This window comes from Helicoverpa armigera, chromosome 15 (genome assembly GCF_030705265.1).
Source record: "Helicoverpa armigera isolate CAAS_96S chromosome 15, ASM3070526v1, whole genome shotgun sequence".
Classification (NCBI taxonomy): Eukaryota; Metazoa; Arthropoda; class Insecta; order Lepidoptera; family Noctuidae; genus Helicoverpa; species Helicoverpa armigera.
This window is the reverse complement of record NC_087134.1, coordinates 8,651,696-8,676,666: the sequence shown is the minus strand read 5'-3', so window position 1 is coordinate 8,676,666 and position 24,971 is coordinate 8,651,696. Positions and strand designations below refer to the sequence as shown.

General features: G+C 36.7%; 2 protein-coding genes across 2 annotated transcripts in view; one reads left to right on the top strand and one right to left on the bottom strand.

Annotated features, from left to right (window-relative positions):
• LOC110379733 (uncharacterized) overlaps positions 1 to 7,964 on the bottom strand; it is a 10,822-nt gene extending 2,858 nt beyond the window's left edge. The window contains 2 exon segments of the mRNA XM_021339520.3: positions 2 to 543; positions 7,570 to 7,964. Coding sequence (XP_021195195.3) covers positions 2 to 543; positions 7,570 to 7,679 — 652 coding nt within the window. The 5' untranslated portion in view covers positions 7,680 to 7,964.
• On the top strand, positions 5,905 to 24,971 carry LOC110379731 (antichymotrypsin-1). Its single transcript, XM_021339508.3, is given in 11 exon segments — positions 5,905 to 6,063; positions 10,041 to 10,165; positions 11,292 to 11,435; positions 13,347 to 13,447; positions 13,449 to 13,545; positions 13,650 to 13,748; positions 13,931 to 14,071; positions 14,163 to 14,375; positions 14,556 to 14,688; positions 22,958 to 23,089; positions 24,752 to 24,971. Coding segments are annotated over 10 exon segments (1,209 nt in total). The 5' UTR covers positions 5,905 to 6,038; the 3' UTR covers position 23,089; positions 24,752 to 24,971.

Sequence of the window (24,971 nt, the reverse complement as noted above, 5' to 3'; positions counted from 1 at the left end):
CGAGGTCCCGGGAGCTCGACCCTGCCCTCGGCGGTCTCGCGCCACGCGCCGCCCAGCATGCGGCGCAGCACGGGGCTGGCGGCGGCCAGCACGGCGCGGTGCACGTGCACGGACCCGTCCTCGCCGCGCAGCTCGAAGTCCGTGAGCTCGGCGTCGTCGTGCAGGCTGGCAAACGAACTGGCGCACGGAGCCGCCTCCATACAAGCCGTTACGTCAAACGTGTATTGTTGCTTCTTGTTCTCGTGGATGAGATGCCACGTGCCGTCGTCGCTGGTGAAGCTCTTGGCAATACCGAGCTCTGTGCTGGTGAGCTTGATCGTGTACGTCAGGTCGTCATTGGCGCGCCGCTTGACGAAGCGCGCGAAGATGAGGTTGTTGTAGACGTTGTTGACGAGGGCGGCGATGAGCTTGAGCTGCAGCACGGCCGCGCCGTTGATCACGAACTCGGGGGTGCTGCGCGTCGCGTACAGGCTGTTGTAGTTCGTTACAGAGATCTTCACCTCCAACGAGTTGGCCTTTTGAACTAATTCTTTGGCTTCCATACTGTAAACAAGAAAAATGATCGTATAAGAAATTGTGTTTTAATCTTATTCTCATTAAATCCTATTTTCCCCAAATAACACACAATTAAGATTTTTATGTGAATATTATTTATTTTCTAATCATAACAAGTAGGTACCTAGTCCGCATTGGTTCTTGACCAATGTTATCATGTCATAACATTGTTTGTTTAATAAATAAGTACTCAATAGGTACCTATTCACCCAAATTAATTATATCAATCAATAAATAATCTTTGTATGAGGCAAACAAGTTTTAGTTTTTTGTGATGATCGGCCACTTTCCGCGGTACCTATGATAGAAACATACCGAGTGCAGCATCGTTAGCCTTGAACATAGCATCACAAAAAGCTTTTTGATTTCATCTCCCGCTGTTGTTCTCATAAAAACATGACAAGATTAATGTTGTAGCCCGTCATGAACTTGCTATTGTATTAGTTACTTTACTGTTGAGCGTTGATTACGCTAGTTAGTCCGAAAACCAGTGGGGAATTGAGAAAAGAGAACAAATATGGGGTATTTCCTTATCTATTTGTACAAATGTATTAAGGTACCTAATATATCATATTACGTGATGTGGTCTAGAGGTCAACTAGCTTTGTTTAATAAAGATACCAACGCTTCGACTAGGTATAGGTGATTGTGTCAAAATTAATGTTATCTGCTTGTTTTCTCTAATATTTGGATAAGAAGACACTTCATTATGTAATTCACAAACTAACTGCCTGCTGTAACTAGTTTATTTGCAGAGATGATTAATAATTATAAGAATTAATACATATAAACATTAATGCCACTTTTCGTTGTAATTTCAAGGACTCAAGGACTGTCTCATCTATCCAAACCAAATGTTTAGGTAATGTTTAAACTATTTAGTAGATAGTTCCATGGGCGTAGCCACACTGGGGCAAGCTGGGGCACTTGCCCCACCCCCGGCCCTGGCTCTGACCTATAAGGTGTCTTGATTGAACAATATTTTTTTCACTTACTCTAACTAACAACATCAACAATCATACTATCCGTAAGTTATTGCACAAAAAAAAAATGTCGACTTTGAAAAGAGCGCGATCAAAACAAAATGCACGCTCGAGTTCTCGAACGTACGCGGTGTGCGCGTCATTTGAAAGCGAGCCGTATTCCCTAAAAGAATAGGTGCTATCGAGGAGCCGTCCACCTAATCCAAATGATAATGCATTGAAGGAGATGGAACTGGTTGATGTGATCAAAATTTCGGAAATGCAATTTTATCCTAGTGTAAAATAGCGAGCGCAGTTTTTGCTCGCTATTTTGCTTGCCCAGCAATGTACGACCTGTACAATAGAACGATCGTTTAGCACAGTGGTTGTTAACTGGTGGTCGGCGGACCACTGGTGGTCCCTAGAGGCATTCCAAGTGGTCCGCGAAGCTTAGCTGCGCGACGTTGCTATACGTTATCTAACTTTATTTTTATCGACATATCTATGCGAGCGAGGGGGTTGTATGTGTGTTGTCTTGTATGTGTCGTACCTAGTCCCCACATTCATGATAAAATCGGTTTCAGCTGAGATATGCGGGCATCTCAGTCATATACTCAACCTTATCATTCTTGCGGGCGTATATCCAGATGGCTTAAAAACTTCAATAATTAAACCTCTATTTAAAAAAGAAGACAAGGAATTGATGGAGTATTATAGACCAATATCACTTATACCGGTTATATCAAAGATATTTGAGAAATACATTTATAAAGAATTGTATAATTACATGGAGAAATACGATATACTTTGTGAAGAACAAAAAGGATTCAGACATCACCGAACCATTAACATGGCAATCTTTGACTTTTTGAATAATATTATTAGTAACATGGATAGACGAAACCCTATTTGTGCTTTATTCTGCGACATGACTCAGGCTTTCGATTATGTCCATTATAATACGCTACTCAATAAATTAGAAAATTATGGTATTAGAGGTAATGTGCTCAAACTTATTAAGTCATATTTAGAAAACAGAACACAAATTACTGAAGTTAGCCGCATTAATGTCGTCAATAAGCATGAAGAGATAGTCAGATCAAGTGAACGTAAAATTTCATTCGGCGTACCACAGGAAGCGTTATGGGACCATTTTGTTCATACTATATGTGAATGACATGCCGTTATCCCTTGAACAACCTATAACAATGTTTGCAGATGATAGCACAGTAACGATCCCTTGTAAAAGCATAAGCACATACGAAAATGATATTAACAACACACTTGACTCAATAATTAGATGGTTAGACAAAAATAATTTAAATATAAATTTAAGTAAGACAAAGGTAATGCACTTTAGACAGCGAACTCCTGGAGGAAGTACTTTACACATACATTACAAAAACAATAATATTGAGGAAGCGGGTGATACAAAATTTTTAGGACTGCAAATAGATTTTAGTTTGAATTGGAAGGCACATGTAGATATGTTGTGTAAAAAACTGAGCTCTTCCGCCTTTGTTTTGTATAGATTGTCCTCCATAGTGAATGATAAAGCGCTACTTACGGCTTACTATGGAATAGTTGAGTCCCATTTACGGTACGGAGTCATTTTCTGGGGGAACTCGACTGATCGAGACATAGCTTTTAAGGCTCAGAAAAGGTGCCTTAGATCCATGTTTAAGCTCAAAAGTACAGACAGTTGTGTGCCCTATTTTAAGCAATACAAAATCCTGACACTTCCATGTATCTATATTTTCGAAGTAGCTATGTTTGTTAAACAAAATCCGTCTCGTTTCCAACGTCTATCTGATGTATGTCCGAGGAATAGACGAGACAATAGCAAATTATGCATTGTGTCGTGTCAAACGAGTCTGAAGCGCAAAAGTATCTATTGCATGGCCCCAATAATATATAATAAGTTACCAAATGCCTGGAAAGACTTAAGCACACCAATGTTTAAGAGAAAGTTACGCCAATTTTTAAATGATAAAATTTATTATACTATATCAGATTTCTTAGCAGAAAAATTATAATTTGTATGTATAAATGTTTAATTGTAAAATTAGTAGTAAGTTAATTGATCTCATATAATATTGTGATTATAAATAATAGATTAATAGTAGGTAATAATGTTTATAATAGTAGATAATAATGTTTGCATGCCAAATGGTAAAATATGGCTGAACTTTATAATTATAAGAACTTTTGTATACCCATATTTGCAAAATAAAAATATTCTATTCTATTCTATTCTATTCTATGAAAATGTATATTTGGGCGACATTAGTAGTTTTTGGTTTTGAGTCTTAAAAAATAATTCCGCGCTCGCTTCGCTCGCGTATTCAGAAACTAGGTATATTATTTTTGTATTTGTCAAGAAACAAAAAGTTAAGTACGTTTAGGCTACATTTTACGTAATATTTGGTTTAATTCCGATAAAAATTCCGCGCTCGCTTCGCTCGCGTATTTAGAAACTGTATGCCCTTATTTTTGCATTTGTCAACAAACAAAAAGTTAAGTACGTTTGGGCTAAATTTTACGTAATATTAAGTCCGATAACAATTTCGCGCTCGCTTCGCTCGCTTATTTGGAAACTCCACAGGCACGTTTTTCTTTCGCTGCATTTGCTTATCTAAAAACATGCGTTTAGCTTTGAGTAGTACTGTACCAAAAATTCAGAAATTAGTAAAGAGAATGCAGTCACAAAAATCTCATTAAATTGAAATCTGTAACTTTTAGTTTTTTGCTAAATAATAAAGAAATGAGTGCTAGTTATAAAGTATGCTTGTATTTACTCTCAATTTAGGTAAACCGATGAGATGGTCCCCGGCAAGACAAACTTTTGGTAAAATGGTCCCTCATGACTAAAATATTAAGAACCACTGGTTAGCACACTACGGCTGGTCAAAACATAGCTTCGCTCAACCATGAGCGAAAATCGCTTAAGCGGCCTGTGTATGCTAAGTGTGCACAGAACGAGGGTCTCATGCCCATTTCACCAACAATCTCTTAATCTAAGTGCCACTTAGAATAAGGGCTCTCCCAATTTTGACATAAATAACTATGGATAAGGGATACCTAAACTTTGGTGAAAACGAAATTCTTATTAAGTGTTCCGTAAATGCTCTAAGGGGATCCCTTAATTTAGGTATTTGTTGGTGAAAATGGGCATCAGAATCCTTAGTTAAAACTTTAACTTATAAACACCGAGTACTCATAAATAAATAGGATGGGTTGACTGCTGCCCCACCCTGAGCCCAAAGCTGGCTACGCCCATGGATAGTTCATGTAAAGTTTGCACAAAATCGGTCGAGTGGTTTTTCATTTGTCATTTTTTTTTACCAAAATGGTGGACTTCATACGAAGCGAAGCACGTAGGTACCGCGGGCTACTAGTAATTAATACAAATATAGCAAATATGTCTATCCATCACATCGCTTCAATAGTTTTTACAAAGGAATCGTGATTTGTGCGCCCGATTTTGTATTGAAGAAACTTAAATATTGTTCTGTACTTTACAGTCTAGGTATGTCCAGACTTGACACACCATCTGCCTAGGCTATTTGCTAAGTGCCTTCTTATGTTCTTTGGATCTTTTATCTATGCAGCTTGGTTTGGACAAGTTTGGACGATCAACAGCTACCTTGCAAAATCCGAAATGACAAACTCTTCCTGAAATAGAAATCTCAGTTCAAAACCGTTAATTAAGAGGACGAATTGGAATTTTTGGCGCCAAGGATGTCAATTTTTCTCAGTAAATACAAAACGGATCAAAATACAACTTGGTTACCTGAAAGTTCATGATATAAACCTTATTTTGTTAGTTGTAGAAACATGATTAGGTAACTTTTATAACAGAGAAAAATATATCAAACATACCTCTTTTTAAAAAGAGATTCACATATTATGGGCAAACGGGACCGATTAAAGCCTCTTAACTTTTTTAGTAGTTGAGTATATACATACTCTTTAAAATTGTAGTAGGATTTTTTATCAAATTATCATTTCTAAATAATAAAATTACAAAACCATTTTGTCGCTTACGACTTTTAGTTATAAGCTAGCGCGCGTATTGTTATCCTCGCCCCGCTCAGACGCTCCGACCCCTTTTGGCGCCTTAGATGCGCGTGCCGGTTATGGAATTATTGTTGACCACTTCCTCGCCTTAAGGGACCTTTTGGAAGGTGCTTACAAAAGAAGGATCATGAAGGATGTATCAAGTGACAAGTGAAATTATACACTTGACGGGTGTGAACGGAACGTTATCTGAGGACCCAGACCCTGTAAAAACCCTCGGTAAATCGGGGAAATGTTTACATGCTGTTTTCCGTATTAGTTTGGACTCACGCTTGCGATTACTTAGAACTAGCCAGATAAATAATATAACCGAGAAGTATTTAAAAATACATTAAGAGTGAGAACGTGTGAACTGTGACGTCACACAACATTCGACTTGTATTATATTTGTTGGGATTGCCGGCGAGGGGTCAGTGTTGTGCCATCCGCGGGACTGACAACATGGCGAAGCTACTCTTTGTACTCGGTACGTACTGTTTGATAATATTCACACACACGTAGGAATGTCTCGTCACACAGGGTTTCTTGCAAATATCGGAAGTATCGTAGACTTTGTGCTGCCTTTTATACTGCAGCTAAATTAAAAAATTACATTCATCGTTTTTTATTATTTGAAATTCTGTTTGCTTCATTGATTCGTGATAAATCAATACCTACATACTGCAGAAAAAAATAACAAACCGACTAAACTTAGATCAAAGACTACGAAATCTACAACTTTATGCCTTAGATTCATGAGTAGGGTACCTACCTATTGATTATAACCAAACAGTACCTATGTTTTTTTGCTGTTGAAATTTCTCATGTGAAGTCATTCAAAAGAATCCAATAGGATCTCATAATTGTCTCACCATTAATTTTGTTCAGTTGATTGCTTTTGAACAATTAAATGCAACAATTGGTTGACTTAAATTATTTTTTTGGGTTTGTTAATCTTTCAAGATTCACAAAGTTGGATCCTTTTATTTGAAACTCAAGGATTCAGTTTAAATTCTCATTTATCTATATCTATACTATATAATATTATAAAGAGGAAAACTTTGTTTGTTTGTTTGGTTGTAATGAATAGGCTCAAAAACTACAGGACCGTTTTTAAAAATTCTGTCACCATTCGAAAGCTACATTATCCACGAGTAACATAGGCTATGTTTTATCCCGGTACGGGCAGTAGTTACCACGCGGGACGCGGGTAAAACCGCGGGAAAACGGCTAGTATTAGTTAAATAATGTCGTTCGTTTGTGATAAGTAGTTACATACCTAATTCATTTCTATTGATTCCATAAAGCAGCCTGACAAAACCAGATCTACCACTTTTTTTTACAAATCATCTTCAGGTTTTGTTCACATAAAAATAGGTAAGAAACAACCCATTTAAAATACATATAAATAAAATGATGATATGATCAATAGTCTTGAGGTCTATCGAGTTTTGAATGATTAATGGTGTGCAAAAAAGACGCTGCAAATTGAGGTAGTTTTTTGGCAGACATTTTTATTATAGAAGCACGATTAATTGAATAAATAATATAAGTAAATTTAAGGATCTGAATGTAATAATCAATTTTAAAAATGTATTCCTGGAGAGCATTCAAGCAAAGACTACTTATAATAACACATCTCATAGTTCATAGACCTACTTCGCCCAGAACCATGTTTATTACCTAAGTTATATTTGGGTCGGCTTCCAGTCTGAACAGACGCAGCTGAGAACCAGTGTGCCACATGGAGCGACTGCTTATCTGACCTCCACAACAAATTAACCCGCGCAACCCGATATCCCCCGATGTAAGACTTTCTGGCGTCTGATTACCCGTAATGACTGCCAAAAATTTTCACTTTTGAAGCCAGGAGCCACAGTGCCTTTCGAAGTACGGAGGAACTCTTCATGACAACATTTTACCCATCCAGTGATCGGACTGGCCCCATGATCGACCCACGCGGGGCTTTTACTTTGCCACATAATTTACTTACCCTGCTGTGCCAGGTTTTAGTGGAGGCTTCCGACTGTTTATATAAATGTCTATAGGGAACATCGCCTGCTCCAGGTCGGAAGGGGGATAACTTCGTTGGAATTGTAACATGTCTCAAGTCAGTGATATAACGCGTCGGTGCACTTCAATATATATCAAACAAGTGCTTAATAGCTGTGATTCTAATCACAAATAGATTATTACCGTTACCTACCTAGTAAGTATATAAATAAATAAATGATAGGCTACTTAAGTATTGGAAATAGGTAGGTAATTGGGTACTTAACAAATAAAGATAGGCATTCCTGGAAAGTCTTGTTAACTGCTAAGAGATCGGTTTTTGTTAAAACATTATATCTAACTGAACAAATCACTAGGAAAAGAAAAATTATGTAGGTACTTAAATACTTAATTTTTATGATCATCCCCCGAATGAGTGTTATTAGTTAACATCGCTATAGATAAGTAAGCAATTGACTAAACATTGATTAGCTATTTAATTTAATATTATTAAGTCATCGAGTAACAATATCACATACCTTCACCTCTTGCTCCGACCTACAGCGTTTTCTCATAAAATATTATTGTTTTGTAAGTGATCACTCAATATTAAAGACCTGTTATTCATTTGCCTTCCTATTTCTAGAAGGTTGGTTCCTTCTCTCACCTTAAATTACAAATTTTCAGAGAATTGCAGTTTTTCTATTTAATTGAGTGATAATCCGGATATTTTCCTCTTTCCTCGTCTGTTACTGTGGAAACCACATAAGTATTTATTTGAGTTTTAAACTCAAGATCGTTGGGATGCCCCGCAGATCTTGTGGTACTCACAAAACTAAACAAAAGAACAACCATGCACAATTTTCCTTATTACCTATTTATAGCGTGCCTCAGTAGGAAAACCGCTAACATTCTCTTGATCGTCTTAGATTTTTCTCGAAATCGAATTGGGCGAATTGAACCTATTTGTATATTTTACTATTTGAACCATTTAGTCAGCATTTAACGGCCTCTCCCAATATCCTATCTTTTGTTTTGCTAACTAGAGATAGGAACTTTACTTGTATGGGGCTTTTTTTAACGACGTCAAAATCATCAATGACCTCCCGCTGTGGGTTAGCAGCGGTGAGGGAGTTTTAGACTCTTACTGACTTAAAACTGTCGTGTTCCGTCATAGGCCTTTTATGTACCAGGGCCGCGGTAACTCTTTCGAGCAATTCCGCAGCCCCGGCAGACCTAAGCCCTGCTGGGCCCCGCTGGGAGCTTTTATGTGGCTAATGTCAAAATTCTGTCTCTAGTAAACAAACCAAATAGTTGAAATATTGGAACGGTTGTAAGAGACTAAAATGGCAGAATTCGATTCTATACTTTGTGTATACGAAACTGTGAAGGTCAAATACTTACAACACGGATGCTTTTGGTAGCGATGTTTTAAATCTGTTGTTAAGCGGCCAGCCAAATTGAGATGTTTCATTTTGTTGCCATAAAAATAATTGGTTTGCATTTAAGTATCGAAAATAGTTTAAATGTTAATTTAGTTCACAGATGTAAAGTACGCCGACAAATTGTTTTGAATTTGAAATTTTTGAAAGATTCGCATTAGAATTTTCTCAAGAAAATAAGTTAAGAGTTGACATGTTTGGCATCTTGTGTCTATATAGTCGGAACAAATCCTTTAACCTTTTCACCGCCACCACACACGCCATATCGGTATTCCTATGCCCTGTACGCCAAGCCCGAAAATCTTAATTAAATATCTACTAAAAAATACATAAAAGTAATGATTTAATAGGTTTATTTTGTATTTTTCTGCGACCTGTTTTTTGTCGAGTATAGCCGTCGTTGGCGCACAGGGCACGCTTGCTCATGTCGGCTATAGCCGACATTGGCGTTCAAAAGGTTAATAGAAACCGCGAAATACAGTTCGTGCAAACTAAAAATACTAGGTAGGTAGGTCATTTAGGTATATCGTGACCCTGGCAGTGAAAAGTTCAAGTTCGCGTATGATAACATAATGTCTGGAAAGAAAACAAAAGATAGAACGATACCTACACATACATAATTAGCCAATATTAAGTAACTACCGTTACAAAGATAATGGCCTTCCAGAAACTTATTAATAAAGCCACAGATAGTAGGTACCTAATTAACGAAAATATATATAAATAGAATGGAAAAAAACTAAATTACTTAAATGAAACCTCAACACAATAATATAATATAAATTATCGTAAATGAATCTTTTTTACCATTATAAAGATAAATATGACCAGTCTTACCTAAGGGCATTTGGGTTGCCAAGGGTTGAAGAGGTCAGATAGGCCGTCGCTCCTTGTAACACAATTGTACTCGGCTATATCTGGTTAGACTGAAAGCCGACACCAACGTAGTCGCGAAAAGGCAAATGATGATGATACAGATAAGTAGGTACGACATGAAATAATATTTTATGTTTTTGTTTTTTTTTTTCAGGTCTTGTGACCATAGCCATGGGAACGCCGTATGACTATGGCGGTTTCGACTCATTCGGCCCGCCTACTTACACAAAAACACAACTGGGTGAGAGCATAGACAAGTCCACCTTGAAACTGCTGAAGGTAAATTTAACTGGCGTCCCCATATTGCACGAGTGTGTGATAAGTTACGTGCGATTCTTGCTAAATTTTATATTATAAAAAACCGCCTGCCTTATAAAACTAGACTCATGTTGTATAATGCACTATTTGATTCAGTCATATCGTACGGGTTATCCAGCTACGGACGTACTTTTAAAACCTACCTGGATCCAATTCTTGCATTACAACTCAGGACATTAAAATTAATAATTTTACCTAAAGTCAAATCTACATTAACACATGACCTTGAATATTTTAAGCACTGCGAGACATTACCTGTACACGATAAGTTTAAGTTTAACATCCTAAAAGAACAATTTTTCAATAACTCAATAAAGTTCGAAAAATGTCATCCTGTATACACGCGGAGCGTAGCACAAAAAAAACTTGTCACCACATCTGCAAAAAATTTCTACGGCACAAGAACGAGTGCATATATAATACCTCGATTAATCAATTCTTTACCTACTGATACTCGTGATGCCATAACAAAAAATAACATAAAATATAAATTAAGAACACACTTCTTCTCAAATCTGTAACAGAACACTGTCGAATGTATTCTAAGTAGTGGGTACTTAGAAAATATTCGGCAGTGTTGATTAATTGTTTGTGTTTGTTATAAAATGTGTAACGTAACGTTTACCTATGTATAATTTATTGTGTGAGACGAATAGAATTGTGAAGTATCACATGCAAACCTGAGAGGTTTAAGTGATGCTGAATCAGTGAAAAAAAATGTAAACATTATTTTTGATAATTAAATAAAAAAAAAAAAAAAAAACTCTTTGTTCGAGTATGAAATAGTTTCAAAAAAAAATATTACATAAACAATCTAAAATCCAATCAAATTCATTAAATTATTTTGGAAAAGTTACACTTTCTACCTATCATCTGCAACCATTTTTTCTTTTTATTATTGTCCCACTGTTGGGCTAAAGCCTCTTAACTGCTACATACCATTTTTTAGCCTACCAGAAACTCAAAACGACTCGTTATTTAAAAAAAACATGATCCATGAACAGGATACATATGTATTATGACACCGTTTTATGCGAAAACATTAGAAACGTAATTGGTAAACTACATTTATATGAATGACCTTCAGGTGGCTTACGATGTAGCTGAGAACAAGAACGTGATATCGTCGCCCCTCAGTCTTATGGTGTTGCTGGCTCTGTTCAACACCGGCGCTGGACCTGAAGCCAGGGAGGAGATCACCCGGTTCCTGGGAGGCTCAGACTTCAAACAGGTTTGTTCATTTCAACTAAGGGTCAATTCCCACTGAAAGAGCAGCGGCCGGCAGCGGCCGTAAGAGCACGGAAAATGCAAGAGCGCGGCGCGGTGCGGCGCCGCGCGGCGCCGCGCGGCCCGCCGCGCTCGCGCTCAATCCCTTGCAATTACGGCCGCTGCCGGCCGCTGCCGGCCGCTGCTCTTTCAGTGGGAATTGACCCTAATACTATAAAGATTACATAGGCTATTTTATGCGGAAGAAAGTTCTCCCGAAACTCAGGAAACCGCGAGAAAACTTTGTGTAGGTAGAACGCCAACTAAATAATTAAGGCATGTATTTAACGCGGCGACTAAGTAAAACGAATATAGGTTTTAAAAAATAATAGAGTGGGTACCATTTATAATGGGTTGGCAGCTAAAAAGGAGTATCATAATAAGTAAAAGGTAGCATATTAATATATCAGTTATGAGGTCCGTTTTAATTTAAACTAGCATCAAGTTTTTCTTTTGGCAACTGAATTAATATCTAAGCGAAAACTTAATGATGACAATAAAATAGAAAATGGGCATTCATAAATAATACAAATCAGGTTCTATTTAAAATTGTTTGGATGAAGAATAAATATAAACTAGCTCCTATTATAAATATATTGTGCGACTTTTTAGTAGCTTTAAATAAAGTCTAAAATGGCATGAAGAAAAAATATTTTGCGGCTGTTATTTTCAAAATTATAGGTGAATAGCATTGAAGTAAGCATGCAACATGCAGCAAGCATGACTTCTGTCACGGCTCCGGCGCTGCGGGGCTCCGGCGGTCCCATGCGAGCTTATAGTCGCAGATGGTTTTCACGCTCACCACCGCAGCTTCGGCTTGCTGGCCGGCAGGGCCGGCCAGCCTCAGCCGCGGCGGCGAGCGTTAAAACTACCTGCGCCTCAGCTCGCAGGCCGCCTAGCCCCTCCGCGCCTACGCGGTTTTGAATTGCACTCTAGGGGTAGGGCAGATAAGACTACGTGGAGTCGGTTTTGCAGCGATTCGTTTTCGTCACTAACTTAAATTTTTAATACAATGTTTTTTTAATTGAAGGTTATAAATGGCAATGTGCTAAATGAAATGAATCCAAATTAAAGTCTACCATCTTCATAGTGCGCCAAGTGAGATAATACCACCGCACCTTCCACCGTTTTCATGAAATTATGATACACAATATTAATAATTAATTCTTATTCCTTTTTATTGTACTCCTTTTAATATTTAGCGCTATCCACATAGCGAAGCCTAAAACTGGGTTTTTAGTCGGCACGAAATAGTTGGTAACATATTATTTTTGCCACCCAACTAACATTATTAGTTGCCAAGTCATTATAAATAGCTCCTCACCTAATATTTCAATTGACTGGTATAGTTTATTTGCTACCCAAACGCAGCTGCTAGTTTTTAGTTTTTATAACACCCTTAATTTTGAACCTTACATATTATAATAGTCGCGAAAATATTTAATCGCTGGCAAGTTATTTTATTTGTTGCCAACATTTGTCGACTTTTAAGTTATTAGTCACCAGGAATATAATAAGCCAATAATTAATATTCATATCATATCGCCAATTGGCTACTAATCGACACTTGTCTCTAACCACGTAGAGACACTTAAAGAAAACCATAATGATAGCACTCATTAAATGACGCACAGTAAAATATAACGATAAAGTGGACATAATTGCAATCAAAATAAATGAATTCCATTACATGCACGATTACCCCCATTAGCCCTCCCACATAAAATCAGGGAAAAATATTTTAGGGCGTCATTTCCTCGCAACCAATGAAATGAACTGATCCTCAAATATATCTTGTTATTCTGTAAGCTAATTATGTTGAAGTCAAGAAATCAGTCAAGGATCTTTTTTCTAAACGAAATCTTCAAATTTCCAGACCTCGGACTCATACAGGGACTTGAGCGTTCAGTTCTCCGAGTTGAACCCTGAGGCTCTGACAGTCGCCAACAAGGTGTGCGTGTCCGACAAGCTGAGCCTGCAAGACATTCACCGCCGCTGCCCGGTCTTACCGCAGCGAGGTCGACACCATCGACTTCGGAAACGCCCAGGCTGCGTCGGACACCATCAACCAATGGGTATGTCACCACGAAAGAGTATATTTTTTGTGAACAGATGAGTAAGATGATTTCGATGTTGGATGTTCAAACATGTTACTAATATACTCTTATTTAACGGACAGGCTGACCAGAAGACCCAGGGTAACATCAAGAAGCCCACCAACCCGGACATGTTCGGTGACGACGTCGTCGCTGCGCTTTTCAACGTCATCTACTTCAAGGTTGAACTCTTGGCTTATTGGCTTTTAAATGTTTAACTTATGTCACAATGCCCTTCAAATTCTATGTTAGAGGGCTTCTGGTTCGATTAGACCAGGATATCACAACTTCAGTTACTTCTTCTGCTAAGTTTAATAGACGTGTGGTTATGAAAAATTACTTCATTTGATATTTTAATTTCCAGGGTCACTGGCACGTACCTTTCAAAGCTTCAGAGACGACAGACAAAGACTTCCACCTCACCAAAGAATCAAAAGTTCAGAAGCCGACGATGCACCTTCTGCAGTCTCTGTATTATACTGAGAGCCCTGAACTCGGTGCTCGGGTAAGCATATTATTCGTAGTACATCGGTTCTGTTCTTTGGTATACTGGTAAGCCATAATGCATCCTCGCTATTAATTCGCTTGATTAACAGATGGTGGAGCTGCCCTACAAAGAAAGGGGATTCCGTATGGTTGTTGTGCTCCCGAACGAAGTAGACGGTTTACCATCAGTTCTCGAAAAGGCTGCGGAGAAGGGTCTTCTCAATGATGTGTTCAACCTGAGCCCAGCTGGAGCCGACGTAGACCTGGACATTCCCAAGTTTGACATCAAGAGCAAACTGGACTTCAATGACATCCTGCCCAAGGTAAGTGTTTGTGTGTAACATTCTTATATTTCTCATGATTAGAACATTACACATTTGAGTTCATTCCAGCTTTTATATACCTCTATAAAGGCACTTTTTTCCATGCCGTTTAGTATACATATTTTCTAAAATGAATGTTTTTAAACAAACAATCGTTTGATTATACTCTTACAATTCTAGCTCGGAGTGTCAAAACTGTTCACCGAGGGTGCCGGAGGCATCGTCAAGGATCAATCTGTGGTAGTATCGAAAGCTTTCCAAGAAGCTTTCATCAAGGTCGACGAAGAAGGCGCCACTGCTGGTGCTTTCACAGGTTTGTTTTCATTTAAGTTATAATTTTTCAGTCAGTCAACACTTCCAGATGTCCTCTTTCTTCAAAGTGTTTAAAATGGTTGTCTTTCACAGGATCAGTTATAATGCCGATATCTTTAATTTCTCAACCACCGCGTCCTATCAAGTTTACAGTAGATCATCCATTCTTATACTTGATCCTCTTCGAAGACAAAGTTCTTTTCGCAGGCACTTGCACAAGCTAAGGAGGTAAAATGGATAAACGACTTCATTCCTTTTGTATCATAATGCTTTAAAATCCCCAAACAAAAATCGCATTTCCTATCGGGATAAAAATAAGTCGTTCCATTTCATTAATCATTGAAAATTTCTATAGCCAGCTCTCGATATTGAAAAATACTCCAATTACTCCACTACAGGATTATTGTCACCTCACCCAAGAAATGGTCTCACTCGAAAAGCAAAAGAAGTTTTTAGGTTCTTGAGAAAACCATGATTGGTCCTTTGTTCGATGGAAAATGGAAACAGAGTTCCCTTAGAAGTAAAATCTGCATAAATATATACTTCAAGTTTCATACAGAAATGAAGGTCCAATGGAAAACCACATGGAAAGTGACAGTTGTTTGATCGTTTACAGCATTACAATTTAGAAATTGGGAAAGAGTCGTGGAGCCTCCAATAAAGTTTACAGTAGACCGTCCATTTTTATATGCCATTATCTATGAAGACAAAATTCTATTTGCTGGCACATATATAAAATAGTGTCACAATTGTTTAAAATGAGTACGTAGCTACAGTTTGAACAGAATGGGAATTGCGTTCTGCTTCTTAGCTTAACAAAATCCCTCATTTCATTGTATTTAATTTTATGTATGTTCATGGCCAAAATCTGATACTACGCAAAAAAATAACATTTTTGCCAAAGGTTTTTCCAAAGTCAGAAGGAAAATAGATATAAAATGACATTTGTTTGTTCATTTACAGCCTTGATTATGGACAGGGTAGAAGACTTCTCAGAGCCTCCACCGCCAATCAAGTTTACAGTAGACCGTCCATTTTTATATGCCATTCTCTATCAAGACAAAACTCTCTTTGCTGGAACATACACAAACTAATGTCGTAAAACGATATTAAGAGTACGTTACTACTGTTTGAATATAATGGGAATAGCATTCTGCTTTTAAGCCTAACAAAATCTCTCATTTCATAACTTACATTTTTATGGACCGTCTCTACAGAAGACAAACAGTTCCAAAATGGGGTGCTATGCAAAAAATTGTACGTGTTACATTCGTTATGTATAGGGCTGCCATCTCGAATTTCGCGAAACCCGGACAAACATTAAAAAAACCCGGACATTTGGCGTAAATCGCATTTTTTCCCCGAAGGAGTACGATTTTGTTTAAAAAAAATAATACCTATTTTGTAAAATAATACCTATTAACATATACTTAAATTCAATGAGGTGCTTTCTTACATGAAGTGTCCGGGTTTTCCCCGGACGCTTCTAGAAAACCCGCCCGGACGTCCCCCGGACGGGGTCAAAACGAGGACAAATCCGGGGAAACCCGGACGGATGGCAGCCCTAGTTATGTATATAGGTGCCTAGGTATTTAAAGTCTGATGGTATAGACACCAAAGTGACAGATATTTGTTCATTTACAGCTGTGCTTGTGGAGAAGATGGAAGTATTCTCACAGCCACGACCACCAATCAAGTTTATAGTAGATCGTCCATTCTTATACGCCATTCTCTACGAAGACAAAACTCTTTTTGCTGGAACATACACTAACTAAAGTCACAATTCGAGATTAAGAGTACGTTGCTACTGTTCGAACAGATTTGGAGTCTGCTTTTGCTAACAAAATCCCTCATTTCATTCAATACGTTTTATGGACTCTCTAAACACATAAAAATTGGGAATTTAACGTTGACCAATATCTCCATGTTTATTTCTATTGGTGCCTGTAATGAAGTTTCCCAAATAATTTTTAATTTACTAATGTAATTCACAGGAGTGCTTTTCGCATTAACTTCGTCATTTTATGAGCCACCAAGACCAATCGAGTTTAAAGTTGACCGTCCCTTTTTATACGTGATCCTCTATGAAGACAAAGTTCTGTTCGCTGGCACATACACCAACTAATGTGAACCACTATAAGAGTTCATAGGTATGTCTCTTCATGAAATGGGAAATGAAATGTGCTTGTGCTTAACAATGCATAGTCTTCTTTCTCGTACATATTTTGATTCACTCTTCCTATCAATCTTGTCGCACTCAAATGTATTACTTATTTCCGTAGTTTCAAGCAGACAGCAGGGTTCTATCTACTAACATACATTACAATAAACAGTTCAAATTTTTTCACAGCGATCTCCATGACGATATCCGAAACTTATCCTGAACCAGAACCAATCAAGTTTACAGTAGACCGTCCATTTTTATACGCGATTCTCAATGAAGACAAAATTCTCTTTGCTGGAACATACACAAACTAACTCGAGAATTCAGTTTTAAGAGTACGTAGTAGTTACGATCTGAACAAAATGGGACTCGCATTGGGCTTTTGCTTAACAAAAACCCTCACTTCATTCAATACATTTTATGGACTGTATTCTCTGCAGATCATAAACAAGTTCAAAATGTACACAGAAAATTAGGTTTCTCTAAGCTCACTAATATCTCAAAATGTGTAACAAAAGTGCTTATTTACACAGCAAATAATTTTGGGATTGTTATTGTAATTAACAAGAATGCCTATTGTTAATTTCACCATGCTTTAAACCACCAAGAGCATCTGTTTTTTTATAGTTGACCGTCCCTTTTTATACCTGATAATCTTCGAAGACAAATATTTATTCAAGAGCACAATCTAATCTGAATCACTATTTTATATTAGTTACTTCCATACGCTGGTTCCATAGAGGCATCAAATCCTCAATTTGGACTTCAAAGCGCTATTTTACTTTTATGAACACTGTGAACATTTCAAATTGTTTCACAGGAATGTTGATGGCGTTGTCTGCTAGATTGCCGGAACCAAAACCAATCCAGTTTACAGTAGACCGTCCATTTTTATACGCGATTCTCTATGAAGACAAAATTCTCTTTGCTGGAACATACACAAACTAATGCCAGAATTCAGTTTTAAGAGTACGTATGTTTGAACAAAATGGGAGTCGCATTGGGCTTTTGCTGAACAAAATCCCTCATTTCATTCAATACATTTTCATGGACTTTCTGCGTCTGACTGTCCTACGGACTATAAACACGTCGAAAATCTTAAACAGAAAAGTATATTTTCCCGTGTTCATTCATTTATATCTTGTGTACATAGGTGCGTATTTCCAAATGTGTACATAGGTACATGTGCAGCACTCGATAATTTTGGGATTGTTAAAATAATTCACAGGAACGTCTTTCGTGTTAGTCTCATATTTAGATTAACTCTTTTCCTAATCCTGTCTTTTCCGTATCGTTGTCTCTGGTTCCAAACAGACAAGGTGAGCAGCCTGAGAAGATGTTCGAGTCAGAATCTTAAGCACTATTATAATCCAGAGGACTACAGTAATATTTTTTCATTGATCCACAGGACTTCTCGTCTCCTTCACATCGTCAATCTCATCAGTACCAAAACCCATAAAGTTTACAGTTGATCGTCCCTTTTTATACGGGATTCTCTACGAAGATAAACTTCTGTTTGCTGGCACATATACCAATTAATTAGAAACACAGTATTAAAACAATGTAGGTACTCCCGAAGTAATAGCATGGCGGTTGCTTTTTGCTTGCTTATTAAAGTCCCTCTTGTTATTTATTTCCACATTTCATTAAGTAATTTTCCAGATTATGAAGGTCCAATGAGATGCCCCAAGGGTAACTTGGCGCCTGTATTTCTCTTGTCTGCCATTACTCTTATTATTAATAAATGAAATATCTTGTTAATTACAGGATTAATAGCAGCTTCAATCACTTCAGTAGGACAACCGACATATCCAATTATATTTTCTGTTGATCGTCCATTTTTATATGCCATCCTTTACGAAGACAAAATATTGTTTGCGGGCACTTACACCCAATAACGACACCGTTTTAATGTTCCGTTGGTAACTACCAGTTTTGAATAACATTTGTTTTTATTGTACTTCTTCTAGTTTCTTCTCTCGGCTTTACTGTTACCGTGACTATTGCAATTTAACACTTTTCTTCAAATTAATCTAGGAGGACTAATATATTTTCTCTAAGTATCTTACTTTTTCAAAATCTTTTTGTGCTGTCACATTATTTATGAATTCGTCGTTCAGTCGTTACTTCCAAATTCTAGGGTCGATTCGGATAAGTTGTTTAATTACGACTGTTGACATTACGATTCTCGATTCTTCAGATTCTTCTAAAGGGAAGAGGTGCTCTGTGCAGTTTCGATTTTGTGTGTGTGTTTTTTTTATCCATATAGGAAACGTATTGCCCATTCAGAATATTTCAGGATAGAATAATAACAACCATGTTTCTCAAATTAGATGTCACTTTATATTAATAAGGTCATAGTCATAGGAGATTATAAGTAATAATTATAAAATGATTTACAGGACTGTTTACCACCAACATGTTAGTCTATCCCGAACCAAAACCAATTGCGTTTACAGTCGACCGTCCATTTTTATATGCGATCCTCTTTGAAGATAAAGTTCTGTTTGCTGGCACATATACAAATTAATCAGACACAACGTATGTATTTACTGCCAAAAAACAGCTTGGGGTTGCTTTTCTATGCTTATAAAAGTCCCGTCATAATACCATTTTTACGACATTAAATGTGGACTTAAGACAAGTATGTCTAATCCTTGACAGATTATTTAAAGTTCTTTAAAATTTCACTGTTGAAACGAGGTCCAGTGAGGGATGTTTCACACGGCACTCGTTAAAGGAAACAGGAAATTCAGTGTTTGCGCTACACGCTAAAGGAAAATCGACGATCCATTCTCTCTTGTTAATACCCCCCTCTTGGTCTTAAGTAATCATTTAACTTTTTAATTTTATTAGTTTTCAGTCCCTTGTCGGTATCATATTATATGTAACAACTGAGTTGTTTCGCAGGGTTAATACTCGTGGCAACATCGTTACATAGCCAACCACCCTCTCCAATAAAGTTCACAGTCGATCGTCCATTTTTATATGCGATCCTCTATGAAGACAAAGTTCTTTTTGCTGGCACCTACACAAATTGAGGTGAAATAAATAGTTTTAATTATTTTATCTAAAGCTTTGGCAACTTCTCATTCATCATAATTATCTCTTCTTTTCTCGCTTTTCTCTAACTGCTAAACTTAACTTTTCTTCAAGTTAACAAACATTGTCCTAGATATGACTGTTCCATTCCGAGGGGTTTCTATGGATATTAAAATTACACAGGAGAAAAGACAAATGTCTAAAAGGTCTGGTTGCGTCAATGTCGTGTGAGATTAGTAAGACTGTACAAAAATATGGTTGAATAAGCATATTCAACCTTTCCGAGACAAAGCAACTTTAAACGTGCAAAAGTTGTATTAAGATATACAACCTTACACACTCATATTTAACAGCTCAGTTGTTTCACAGGACTAATTTTCGTGGAAATGTCTGCGCTTAGCCAACCACCCTCTCCAATAAAGTTCACAGTCGATCGTCCATTTTTATATGCGATCCTCTATGAAGACAAAGTTCTTTTTGCTGGCACATATACTAACTGAGGTGAAATAGTTTTATTTATGTTATTTAAATGCTTTGCAAGCTTCTTATTCATCGTTTTAACATCTTTTCATTAAATGCTATCCTTAATTTTGCATCAATGTTTGCGGGTATATTGTAGTTGTCTTTTCAATTGGGCGGAATTTCTATGTCATCAAAGTCGTGATCATCAGCAACAACGTTATCACAATTTCATTTTGGCGTCGTCGCAGCATGTCTTCTTTCATACTTCTCTATCAGAAGCCATCTCATATTTTTTCTTACCATATTGTCTTGGAGGTGTTTCTTGTTACCGAATTCAATTTGGAGACTTTTGAAATTAGGCTCAGGTTAGGAAATTAGGTAAATAAATGATGCTAAGTATAAGGTCCAGTTGTGTCACTTTTCACAAAGATGCAGTTGAAACGAGAGGTCCAATGAGGGTCGGAGAATGTCCCACTCAACAGTTACTTAGGAAAATAGGAAATTCATGTTACGCGCAAACTTAAAACTGTCCCAAATATTGCCCGTGCAATCAATCAATTCGAAATGTTATATTACTGTATTAATTTCACAGGTAATTTTCGTGTGACTGTTATTTTAGAAAATTCAAGTAATATTTAGTAACAGCCTAGTTGTTTCACAGGATTGTATCTAGTGGCAGAATCTTTAATTAGCGAACCACCAACACCAATAAAGTTCTCAGTCGACCGTCCATTTTTATATGTGATCCTCTATGAAGACAAAGTCCTTTTCGCGGGCACCTACACAAATTGAGGTGAAATAAGTGTTTGTTTAATTAGACTAATCAATCGCTTTCAACGCTTTTAATACTTCCTGAATTTCACACACTGCTACTCTTCATTTAGCCTCAATGGTAACCAATTCTGTCTTAGATAGGGTTATATTCAATCAAGAGTTTGAGGTAGGAAAAAAAATTCAGAATGGTTGTGTAACTGTAATCATTTATCTTGATTTACAGCAATTGAATTCACCTACTCAGAAAAGATACCAATTGCATTTAAGGTTGATCGACCCTTTTTGTATGTGATACTTTATGAAGACAAAATTTTATTTGCTGGCACATACACAAATTAATTAGAAGCAGCACATAAAAAACGTAGGTACATCGCAGAAAATGCTTGGGTTTGCTTTTGTAAGCTTGTACAAATCCTGTCATGAAATCATTTACAAATTTTTCATAATTGTGGTCTTCAGACTCTCTGTCTGTAACAATTTTAATGAATATCTGATTTGATACTTGGTCGATATAGCAGTTCTTTTAGAAAAATTAAATTCAGAAAGAGTTAGAAATCCTATCAGGCGCAATCGGCAACTACATTTTGTTCCATCACCGAAAATGTGTTGTTTTCCTCGCTTATACTACTGTAATAGTTTATTTATTAATCTTTAGTCGATCCGTATAAGTATTATTAGTTGGTCATTTATTGACGTAGGTACCTATTAACTACACTAGCCGTTACCACTACAATAGCCGTTTACTTTGTTCATTTCAGAACTGAAATAAATATCTACTTAGTTCTTGATATTATTTATGATTTTCAGGAAATATTATAATCCTCGAATCTATAGAACAACCTGTGAAGTTTACTGTGGATCGTCCATTTTTATATTTGATCCTTTTTGAAGATATAACCCTCTTTGCTGGCACCTACACAAACTGAAGTTATAATAGGTACCTACTTACATTTTATAAACCTTATTCGAATTTATATGTAGAGGATACTTAACTTACTAATTTTTCATATTTCATCATCATATCATTTTGTATTGCGTATTGCGTAAATTGCGTTGGTATTGGAGTATTTTCTTTAGTGTCAAATTTGATCAACATAAAGCGAAAATGTTAAAATGTAATGTTTGCTATAGGTACGTCGTCGTTGGCAGGAGATGGTTATTTTTTTGTATGTGTCTGTCAGACCTTATTCATAGTTCTTGACGTTTTTGGTGGTGGTCTTGGCATAAAAGAAGTTTTCCTTTGAAGCATTTTATGTTCTACTCCAAGTTTGTGCATTGCCTGACCTGAACTCAGCATTTTGTATCAGTCGCGAGTGATTGAAAACTTCGCCTTTGAAGGTGCAGATTAATTTTTAAATAGGTCTCAATAAGAATGCATTGCTTCACAGGTTTCATTATCGTGGCAGCATCTTCAGATAGTAGACCACCACCACCAATAAAGTTCACAGTCGATCGTCCATTTTTATATGCGATCCTCTATGAAGATAAAGTTCTTTTTGCTGGCACCTACACAAATTGAGGTGAAAAATAAAAAGTATATTTTACAACAACTGCTTTGAATATTTCTCATTTTACAAACCGCTTTCACTAACTGCTGATCAATTTTGCCTCAATGGTAACAAAGGCTGCCATGTATCTATCGAATTAAGACAACGTGAAAACCTAATTACTTTTCGCGAAGTTTTGTCATTTGATTTTACAATTCGTTTTCAACATGTCCCAAAATGTTCTTGTACATTTCCTGGTACATTATTTTTGAACAATTCGGTATCTACGTATAGAGAAGTTTAAGATGTTCATGTTATAATAAACCGGTTGTCGTCCACAGGATTTTTCGTCGTGCCACCGTCTTTAGACTTTCGTCCACCTGAGCCAGTGAAGTTTACCGTTGACCACCCATTCTTGTATCTAATTCTCTTCGAAGACAAAATCCTATTCGCTGGCACTTTCACACGCTAAGGTGATTTATTGTTACGCTACTTGGTTGATGTTATGTTGATAATGGTTCATGTTATACCGTATTTTATTCAGAACATATTCATTCTTCATGATTTGCGTTTTTTACCTGAAGTTCTTTCACATATGGTTGATATATGCGTAATTAGTCCATTACCCTGCAGTATTTTATTTTGATATTTTTGATAAGAGGTTTTGAATATTGTTCTTACCAAGTTTTGTGGGAATCATGATCTTATAGTTTGAAAAATCCTTCGTAATATTTTTGGTGTAAAGCCTATTGAATTGTTTCAAAAGTTTTATCGTTATTTTTACTTTTAGCCTCTTTCTATCCAATTCTTCGTTGCGTTCACCTAATATACGTAGAAACTGAATAAAAATTACCTTCCAACTATGTCCGATGCCTGTCGTCGCGGTTGCATTTTTCCTTATTTTCTACAATTTCCTTACAGCTACGTATGGTTCTTAAATACTTAATCACTTTCTGTTTTATATCAATTATTAGATATCATTTACACAAAAAACTAGCTCAAATGAACTTCAAATCAGTAGATAATGTAATAGGTAAATGTCAAACATTTCAAATCTGTAGGTATTCGAAAGTATTTTTTTTAAGTTACCTTTACAATGAGGTGATATATCAACTTTAATAAGTAGGTACCTATCGTTCTTTATACGTGTTAGGAAATATGAGACAGTTTATATTTATAAGTCGTAAGTTTATATGAGTAAGTAAGTATTGTATTGTACCGCATTGTAGGCACCTACTTCGTGTTCGAATATTTTGCTCCGTTTTAGTTGCTGGTACTGTCTGATATCGTCTTTGGGTCATGTAGGTAAAGGTTCCCGTCAATTCCACTAATCTTTTTAGGTTTTATTTTAGTCGTACAGTCAGAGGCTATCAAGCGGATTAGTATAAACTCTAACATAAAGCATAAAAAATTAAGTAAATAAATAAGGGATAGACTAAATTTGTAATTTATTCCGCAGGGCTTGTACTGGTGAATTATTCTTCTGACGGTGACCGACCACCGGCTGTGAAGTTCACTGTCGATCGCCCGTTCTTGTATCTTATACTTTTCGAAGATAAAATTATCTTTACTGGCACCTATGTTTCTTGAGGTGATAAAGTTTCTAACCTTGGTGGTTCTAACATTTAATCAGTCGTCAGCATGAATGACTGCCGGTCTTTTCAACCTTCTGCTTCTAACTATCCGGTTAAAATGCACCTACCTACTTGTCTTTCGTAACGTGCCCTCGACTTAGGCAGATAAGTCCATCTGCACTGCCATGATACAAACTCTTCACACTATATAGTAAAACCAAGTTTGAGGGAAACCTAGTTATTAAACTCATGCGGGATTTTGTATTTATGTATTTTGTATGCTTACTAAAATAATAATTGGATTGAAAATTAATAAAGACTAATTAATACTTTTGCAAAATGTGCACATGCTTACAAATTGTCTGTCGTCCTGTTTTCTACTGCAGCTTTTATGAATCTTGGATGCTTTGCCATATTTTTCAATCTCTATTACAATTACCACACAAGAAATTTCACCAACATAACTAATTTTCAACTCCTTTCCTGCATAACGCACGCTTACTGAAATATTTTTATTTGACACAAGTTGGAGGGAGACTAATATTTTTGTTATTTCTGCAGGCCTAGTCGCTGTTGCCATGTCTTCATTCTCAAGACCACCAGAACCAATTAAATTCCACGTAGACCATCCGTTTTATACCTCATACTTTTTGAAGACAAAGTCATTTTTGCTGGCACTTATGTCAAGTAAATTGTAAGATACTCAAATTGTTATAAAAGTTGCCAATATTTCCTATTTGTTATGTCTGCTGATGAACAATAAATACTTTTTAAAATATTA